General features: G+C 40.2%; 1 protein-coding gene across 7 annotated transcripts in view; it reads left to right on the forward strand.

Annotated features, from left to right (window-relative positions):
- RBM20 (RNA binding motif protein 20) overlaps positions 1 to 9,815 on the forward strand; it is a 107,725-nt gene that overhangs the window by 93,874 nt on the left and 4,036 nt on the right. For all 7 annotated transcript variants that reach the window (XR_011726858.1, XM_071749374.1, XM_071749375.1 and 4 more), the window contains 4 exons: positions 300 to 398; positions 1,864 to 2,533; positions 4,944 to 5,063; positions 5,813 to 5,934. Coding sequence is in view for 6 of the 7 variants with exons in the window: in XM_071749374.1 (XP_071605475.1) it covers positions 300 to 398; positions 1,864 to 2,533; positions 4,944 to 5,063; positions 5,813 to 5,934 (1,011 nt within the window). In the remaining variant the exon portion in view is untranslated. The remainder of the gene's footprint in view (positions 1 to 299; positions 399 to 1,863; positions 2,534 to 4,943; positions 5,064 to 5,812; positions 5,935 to 9,815) is intronic.

A 9,815-nucleotide genomic window follows, 5' to 3' on the forward strand; every position in this document is an offset into this window, starting at 1 on the left:
AGAACAGAGGAGTGGAGGCTGGAAATTTTAATGAATTCACATTCTCCCCCACCTGTCTTCTAGCCAATTCCAGGAAGTAAATTACATCTCATTTTGCTTAAATTCTGTTTCTTAATACTGGTTTGTGCAGCTTTGCTAATAGAATTCAGTTCTTGGGTCTTTTCCCACAGTTGCCTTGCATAAACTTTAGAAACAAAGAATGTGACCTTGTGGTGACTTTGGTTCCCTAAACCTAGAATAGAAACATAATAGAGCACCACTGTGTGTTGCCATATGTGTGTATGTTGTATTTATTTTAGCTTGGTAAAGAAGAGCAAGTTCCAGAGAAGAGCTCACCTTCAGCTAATAAAGAAGAACAGGAATCTGGAGAGATTCTGGAAAACACAAGAAAAGAGAAGGTTGGTGACAAGTTTTTGGTACAGCTTCCTTGACAAAATGAGTGAAAACCCAGGTTTGGTAGCACATTCTTTCCAACTGAAATATTGCACCTCCTCAGAAGGATTGGTAAAGGGGCTACAGAAGGGGGTTATCTAAATTAATTTGCCTGATCTCGACGTTTGCTTTAAGGGAAAGCTTTTTCTGGAGTCTCCAGAACTCTTTTTTTAGTTGCTCTTTGCCCATGTACATTGCTTCACATGCGTAGCCTTTGGCACTGGCAACTGTAAGTAATGTATGCCCAAGGCAACTGCTTAACTTTGTGAACTGTGCCCCAAAATAGATGTGGTCAGTCAGTGGAGAAGGAGGGGACTAATGATGAAAACTTTTCAGAACATTGTCCTTAGATGGACTGTGGGTTGTAGCTTCTTCTGATTGTTTCTGGTTTTAATTAAATAATGTCTTTACAGCACCCCTACTGCAGCATCGCTGCTGGGGACAGCAATGTCCTTGGAATGCCTCCAGCTTCATATCTGTAGGGTCATGGGTTGATGGTCAGATATGGAAGCTATTGATATCTGCTGCTGTAGAAAACTGATATCCTGGCAAGAGCAGTGTCAACTCCCAGAGTTTTCATGCTGTTTTAGGATTCTAGGAGGGGAAGTGTGGGAATGACCAAACAGGAGGAGAATACAGATTATTAATAGATTATGTGTACATGAAGCGTCTGCTAGCTGAAATCTAAGCTGCAAGTGTGTTTTAGAAGTGACATATACCTTATATTTCTAATACTTCTGAAGTCCAATATTAATGTCTGAGTCTTCCAAGTCTGTAACTACGAGTATATGATGTATTTCAGACTATGTACCTTGGAGTATAACTGTAAAACTTATTTTTCTAGAGATTTGGGCCAGTCTCTACCAACAGAGTCCCTGGCAGAGGGCTCTTGCTGGTGGAAGGAAATTACTGCAGACAGTAGCCACACTTTCTCAGTCATGGCAGGAATATAAAGGACCTAGTCCAGGGAAGTGAAAGTCACAGTGGATAAACTGGACTTCAGTATATTCTTATTGTGCTGCCTGTTTCTAACCACCCTGAGATGGAGGTAGAGGAAGGAGAGAAGTTCATGTCCCTGGGGATCACATAGTAGTCACTTGCATAATAAAATACAAAACATAACAAGTACCTTGTTCCACTGCTTACAGAAAAGTAAGGAACAGGGTACTGGAGAAACTGTAATCACCAAGGAAGTTACAGGATCTCCACAAAATGAAGTTTATGTGATAATTAAAAAGAGATTTCTTGTGCATAAAGTTTAAAATTGTAACACCAAGGCATATTGCCTTTTGAAAATAAAATACAAGAGAGGTTAGGCATGGCCAGATACCTAACCAAAGTTTTTCCTGGTTAGTGATGTTCAAATGTCACTTTTTAAAGCTGGTCTTCTGCACTTACTGACCTCTCAAATGTTTTACATCTTTGTGACAGGAACGGGACTGGGAGAGTGGAAGTGAGATAGAAGGTGAGACCTGGTATCCTGCCAATATGGAGGAATTAGTGACAGTAGATGAAGTGGGAGAAGATGATTTAATTATGGAGCCAGATATAACAGAGCTTGAAGAAATAGTACCAGTTGATCAAAAAAATAAAACCACTTCAGAAATGTGTCCCTGTATGTCAGCCACATTAGAACTGAAAAACGATCACAGCCACTTAACCAGGAGTGAGGACAAATTTGCCCATAAAGCTTTAGAAACAAACTTCAGGTCAGCAAAGGGCAGTGTAGCTTCTAGTGGCTGTCAGGATGGTGAGGATGATGATGATAATGATGATGCTATAACTGAAGCATCAAGCCTAAATCTGGACCCTGAGCAGAAGCCAGAAGAATTGCAAGAAGACCAATCTGCTAAGGAGTCTGATCCCCAGCAGAAGGAAGGAAAAATTGATAAGAGCTATGACACTCGCTTAGAGCCTGATGATCACCACATACCTTCTGTTCATCTGAAAGAAGAGACTCTCCAGCTCCCTGACACATTTATAGATGGTTGCAAACAGATGGGATCACACGGAGCTGGGAGCGAAGATGTTATGGAAATGCTTGTTAAAACCTCCAGTGAAGAAACAAGACGTGGAAGCCAAGAGTGTTCAGAGGCCAAGGGTAACTAGTGCTTTTTTTTATTTTTGGCCCATAGAGAACCTTGCGTGTTTTTTCTGACAGTAGACTAAAATTTATTGCTAACAAGAATAAATGTTGCTAATGGTATCAAGACTTGTCCTTGGAGCAGCTCAGTAAAAGAACCCCAGTGCCTTTCGCCAAACTAAACCATTAGAGGCTCTTAGCTGAATAGTGTAAAGGAAATATGATAAGCAGCTTGCAAGCTTTCTGAAAGGCATAAGCTGCTATAATTGTCATGTCAAGGTTCACATGAGTTTAGCTGAAATCTTTCAGAGCCCTGCTAAATTTATTTTGAATTGTCAATGAAAGGAGTGACAGTCCTTGAAGGTCAACAGAAAAGTATCTGTAATGTCTGGCTGGCTCCTGGACAAGGTGGGTATTCTGACACACTGTACTGAAGTGTTACTAAGATGAAAATAATCCATAGATTGTTACTTCTTGGTCCCTGTTCACACAAATATGTGCCTTTTGTTAGGACTCTTTTTATCATCTCCTGTTACCTACCACATGCTGCTTTTAATATAACTGATAGGACATGCTGTGAGGTAGTGCCAATATATGTAATCATGGCTGCCTATTAATATTTTGTCTGTCAGGGAAAAAAAAAAAAAGATCTTGTGTGTCTGAAAGTGAGTTCAGTTCCTCACCACACTTTCAAATGAAACCTGAGCGAATGTATATAATAAGGGGAAGCTGAAGACAACATAGAGCATTTTGGCCAGGAATGCTCTTTTTTGATTGCTCTCAGAGCCTGTGTGATGGAGATGAGCTTGTGAACAGGTGTTTTGGAAGATTTTTGGGGGTGCAATTTCCACCAGAGAATACTGGAACATTCAGTGTTAATGTCTGATTTTGAACTAACTTCTTCCTCCAGGAGATATCTAAAACTCACTCAGTTTTCACTACTTACCCATTTGTCCTGGAGACACCTTGCCAGGCTGTGCCTGTCTGTAGATAAGACTGTCATGCAAACTCCCTGGGACTGGGAATGGCAAGGCTGGCTCCCCTGGGCTGCCCACTTCATGGACAGGCAGCTGGCAGAGGAGTTGGGTATCCCAAGAGCGAAGTTACTTCAGTGTTTTCACCATCTCAGCTTCCAGACTGCCAGCAGGGAGCCTGGAAGCTCCAGGGAAGCTTGTGCTTCCCAGGTTTCTGCCATGGACTTGGTATCTGAGATGTGCAGTGCATGGCTTGAGGCTTTCTGCAAATGCAGCTGCCAGCTCAGAAGCCCAGAAATCAGCTTAAGTGGGACTTAAGTTACCACAAAAGCCCTGAGTGTCTTAAGGCAACCTAACTGAAACTTGCTGATTTTCCAGGATCTCTGCTGCAGGTTTGGAAGCCTGGGATGGCCTTACAGTTAACTTGAAAGCCAACCAGTCTGGATGTTATATTATTTTATTTTAAATCATGTCATAGTTTTATTTGAAACGATGAAGAAAAATTCATTCTCAGAGCCAGAAATTGCAGATCTTTGAACTACAGACTTGAAAGACAGGAAAGATTTAGTTTGGGCAAAAATATTTTTTTTTATGAGAAAATGTATCACTTATCTAGGTGAATTTTGCAATGCAATAGAAATTTTGTTACAGTAAGGAAACTAGTTCTTTGTTGCAGGAACCAAACAATAGGAATCAGATCAGCTTATCTGTAATTCTGTTGCTCTGTGATAAAAGAATTTTTCTTGTTTTAAAAATAAAAACAATTCCCATATTGGGAAGGGAGAGCATCTATTCTTTTGGCTGGCTTTATGTGCAAATCAATCCACTGTTTTTCACACCTTGAATCTCCTGCCTGTGTCCATTAATGTTGGTTAGCAGGAACCAACCATCCCATCCCATCCCATCCCATCCCACCCCACCCCTACAGGCCAAAATCTTCAAGTGGGAGAAGGGTGGCTCCAGGGAGAAGATGACAAGGGTGCTGCTGGGATCCTCCCAGAGGAAGGTTTGCTCTGATCATGCAGCTCCTTGTCAGTTTAGAAATTTGCTCTCAGCAGGTCCTGCTGGCTCCCTCTTTCTCAGAAGCCACTGTGCTAGCCCATCTCCATCACTGGTCATGCAGTTTTTTTATGTGGTTATGGAGTGGCAGCTGGACCCCTCCTGTACCAGAGGCATGTATAATCATGTAGATCTCTTTAGATATTATAATATGAAAAGGAAAATATAGCAAAAGTGAAATTAGCAGTAGAAGAATGGGAGAAGTAGAAGTGATGGCACTATGTAGTGTAGCTGTTGGAGCTGCAGTGAATAGGCCTCTGATTTGCACGGAAAAATACTTTTTCCAGAGTTTAATTAATTTATAAATCCACCCAGAAAATGTTCCTGAGAAGTTTACAGATGTCTGTTTAAACTAACAAACTGTTTTCATTCAATACATTTCTTCATTTGTTAAGCAAATTCTAGGTACCTGGAAATGAAATCTCTGGAATACCCAGAGGTAGAGTCTAAAAGAAAGCACTCCCCGCCGGGCTGGGAACAAGAGGATGTCTTCACTGAACTCAGCATTCCCCTGGGTATGTTGGGATGCCCTGGCTGCCCTTGGCCTGCCACACCACCCACTGCAATACCTAGAGCTTACAACAAGATGTCACTTTAAGGCTACTTGCTATATTTATTTTTCAGAACAGATGTGAGGAGTGTGGAGGAACAGGGTAAGCGACAGAGTGGTGGCTGTTGAAAGAAACTGGCTTTAGATAACAGATCATTTCTAATTTCACTCCAGATGAGTGGCAAAAGATAGCTGCTAATGTCACTGATGAGATGAAATAAGTTCCCTTAAACAACATATGAAATCTATTTGAAAAATAGTAACTTAAAAGCTTTTGTCATAAAATTATTGCTTATTGCAATTATTATTATTGCAGTATAAATAAAAGTATTTGTTTTACTGATCGTGAGTAAAAGACCTGAAAGAAGTACTTCCTAAAGAGCAAACTCTGTAACTTAAGCATGAATTTACTGCTACTAAGTACTATCCTAGCCCTTGAGGTTACACAATGAAGTTTCCACTCAGTATTACCTGCTAGAAGGTACATTTAAAAATTTGTATAATATCTAAGAGAGAAGTGGAAGGTGTGTTTGCAATGCACAGGATTTTAAACTGTAGCTCGGTGCTGCAAAATTAGAGAAGTGAATCCAGGCTTCAGTCTCCTTATATCTAAGTCATTAAATTAAGCAGCACCTTTTTTCTTTGAAACTAAGTTTATTGTGGAGGGGAAGGGTTTCAACTGACATTTTAATGTAATTCAGAATTTCTCAATAGGTGTCGAATTTGTGGTGCCTAGAACTGGGTTTTACTGCAAGCTCTGTGGACTCTTCTACACAAATGAAGAGACAGCAAAGACAAGTCACTGCAGAAGTACTGTTCACTACAAAAATCTTCAGGTAAGAATACACCTTGAGCTAGCTAACAACTAGCTTATGGGGTGGATTGTGTGTAAGATAGAGGATGCTACAAAAGTCAGGTTTTCTGCTGTGGACAGAGAATACAGACAACATGAAATTTAGGTATGCAAAGCATTTCGGTAATTTCAAATATTAGCACACTAAATATTCACCCCCAAATCCTTGGAATCAACTTCTGGATCCTGAATAAAATGGAGCCAGTTGAAAATTTTGTTTTTTATATTTGGTCCTTGTCATTAGCACAGCATGCAACTTGAATCTTTAATTCTCTGTTCCTGAGGGTACCAGACATTTGAATCACTGGGAGTGTGCCCAGCAGCAGCTTTTCTCATTTCTTCATTTCATCGTTTAATTACACTGCCAGACTTATTTTTGCATTAGCATTAATTTCTGCAGCATGTTTGTGCATGCAGCACTTTGCTCTCTGAGGCATTTCCTGTGACCCTCTGAGATCACCTTCCAGTGATACAGAACAGCCCAGCAGTTCAGCCACACAGAGCACCACCACTGGATAATTTCCATAAGGATATGCAGAAGCATCTAATTACTTGTATGGTTTCCCCAAGCATATACTCTAAGCATATCAACACTTGATGATAACAGCTCACAGAGACCACGGGTGCTTGCAGTTCAGTCCAAAGATCCTACTTTTATTACTTCTCAGATGCAGAGTTGATAGTAACAGGCATAACAGCATGAGCATAAACTGCCCTGTGTCGAGGACTCCTCAGGGGAGGAGCCTTGCCTCCCATCTCCTTGAGTCTTTGCCTCTGTGCAGGGCGTGTACGCTGCAGAAAACACTTTTATTAGCAATTTTTGGCACTCTTAGCAGAAGGCATGAAAGAGCAAGGCTGCTCCTTCCTTCTCTGTTCCTTCCCTCTGCTAATAGTAAATGCTGGAGCTCTGCTTCCCTTCCAGTAATACCCATCTTTCTAGCTGGCTAGAAGGCATTGGCTTTTTTAGTGGCACTCAGAGTCAAATAATTTCTCTGGGAGAATATTCTTCTTGACTCTCCTGAAATTACATAGCTGTAATCATACAGGGGCCTCTGGCTTTCAAAAACTATGCCTGCAGACCTGCAATGCTTGTTAATCATGAATCTTCCAAGTGTAAGCTTGAAAAACAGGTGCCCAGTTTGCATGTCTTTTTTTGCTTTGTACAAAAAAAATCCAGAGGGATACACCAAAGGTGGCAGCACTCAATGCAGGCTGTGCATCCCATGCAAGTCTGTCCCAAAGAGACTGCAACTCCAGCCCCTTGCAACTGGTCCCATGCTGAGAAAAAGTGGGTTTTATTGTTTTCCAAGTTATTTTGTTATAGTCAGAGAAAAAAAAGTCCAACTAAAACTGAGTCAGTGAAAAAAAATCCCTCTTTTTCTCCCAGTTGAGACATTTCCCATGAGCACTGCAGTATATACCTAGCATTGACTTGAGATAAAAGAACAAAGGCCACAAAAGCTGTTAAAATTAAATCTGTCAAATATGGTAATGAAACAGACTGTTCTTCCAAGCTGTACCTCTTATCTTATTAAACGGAGGAAGTAATTGTTTCATCCAACTTTTGCCCACTCAAGTGGAAAATCAGCAAATTTTGAAGAATTGTTCTGTCTTACTTGAACCCCTTTGGGTGCAATAATGCTTACTTATGCACTCTGCAAGAAATGTCAGTCTTCTCTTGGAATTTAAAGAGTGGATCCACCAACTATGAGTATGCAGCACTCTAGAGAACCACTCACTCTAACATTTACTGGATGTGGAGCTGTGGGACTTCTGCTGCAGGCTGTCCTTCTGTTGTCTTGCCTACAGAACAAATGACCTTGTCCAATGACAGCAACAACATCCCAAATGCTCTCATGTTGTGTAGTTGATTTGTTACTTGTCATCTTTCCTGTGATCTCCTTGGAGCCACATCAAAAATATATGTTCAGATTTGAATGCAAAATTAAACAGTTGGTTTACCAGTGTTCTTCCAAAAGCCTTGCGTAGGTGATGATGATTTTTGTCTTGAAGTAAAACAGTCAATTTCATCTAAGTCTGGTGCTGCTTGAAGAGCAGCAATCACTGAAAAAAATTCTTTTTCTTTGTCAGCCTTGCAGACTTTTTGTAATTATACATTCTCCTCTTCTTACTAAATTATTGTCCCAAGCTGTATTTACGTTTACAGATCCACTGCTTTTCCATGTCCAAAAAAATCCATCACTTGGCCACCCCTCCCACCACTACCACAAAAAGCTGTCAGATGGTGTTGAGCTACCTTGGCAACTCAGTGCAGCATTTGATCCTGTTTTCCACTGATTCTATGCAGTATTCATCAAAACTTGTATTTTAATGAAAAAATATTTTTCCCAGAAAAAACTGCTCTAAGTTAATCTGAATGTTGGTTTGTGAGCTTCAAATCTGTTGTTTGTGGTACTCGTGAGAGCTCACAGTGTCAGCTAAAGGTAATAGGTAAACTTCAGTCTTATTTTGGTAGGTAATAACTTAAAAACATACATAGGTTATCTGATCCAATGGCAAGTGTTAGAGGTTTATTACAGTTCATGGTGTACAGAACACTTCTCCCCTCCTTTATGGACCCTATATCTTTGTATGTTTCTGTAACATTTACTCTGGCTTTCTGCCACATGGAATTTTGTACCCAGGGATCAAGACTGAGTTGTGTAATTGCCACAGCTAAATCTCTGTATTCAGAGTAAGAAGGGTACAGTCATCATTTTGTCACAGGTATGCCCATTCATTACCAAGTCCCTCTAAGATGTACCTCTCACATCCCAGACTATTTACCTGAGACTACACAGCAGGCCTAACACATCCCTTAGGTTTTTTTCCACATCTGTTTCTCATTTCACCACTTCCCCATGGATGCCAAAAAGTAAACTGGACTCTGGGGAAATCCTGCAAGTAGATATAATTTTGCAGTGATGTGAGAGATGGTCTTTTCAAAACAGATCAGCATGAATAATATATAGAGAAGACATTTATGACCCACATAATGGGCAGGTCAGTTATTCTTTCATGTGGTGTGTGTCTAAGTCATAAATAAGAACATCTCTAATTATTGTGTGGGAATTTTCCATGTGTCCCTCTACACTAGCTGCTGCTTATAAGCTTCTCTACATCCATTTCTAGGTCTGTTGACCATGAATAAATACTTCTAACACTGTTTTCATACACACACTAACTAGTTCATCATCCATTTTGTGTGCAGCTCTGCTAAGAGCACTGCCAAAAGTGGCCATGTCTGTATTTTTAAATCACATTGATTTTAAGCACTGAAAAACTTTACCTTAGAGAAACACATGAAATGTAAACACTCTATCCAGACTGCTAAATTGTGTTCATTATTCCTGAGTTTGATTATTCCCTTGAAACAATTGTTCTTGTGCAAAAGGTGTGCTGGACATGCTGGAAAATATAATATATATATGCTTTTAGTTATGACTCAGAAACTTGTCTGTTTTCAGACACTCTAGTCTTATACTTGCTTAATTCAGTTCACTCAGTGAAGTTAATTCCTGCCTTATAACATAGGGAACTAGAGTTTGCAAGCAAGCAGAAGAGGTAAGGTCTAGTTTTACAGGCTGATGAGGAGTCATGGTCCTCCTGATTTTGTCCCCAGTTCCCCTTGTGGCACAGAGTAAATCACTGAACTTCTGATGGTATCCATGTACCCAGGTACTTCTGACACAGCTACAATTCCTGGCTTGCATTTTAACTAAAATGTGGCTTTTCTGTGTTTTTTTTTTTTTCCTTTTGAGATGCTGATATCACACTCTTGACAACTTTAAAAAGGTATAAAGACATCCCATGTTGAATTTTTTCAATATTGGTAATGATGCTTTGTTTTTCCTGTGATTGCAG

Source organism: Heliangelus exortis, chromosome 7, assembly GCF_036169615.1.
Source record: "Heliangelus exortis chromosome 7, bHelExo1.hap1, whole genome shotgun sequence".
Classification (NCBI taxonomy): domain Eukaryota; kingdom Metazoa; phylum Chordata; class Aves; order Apodiformes; family Trochilidae; genus Heliangelus; species Heliangelus exortis.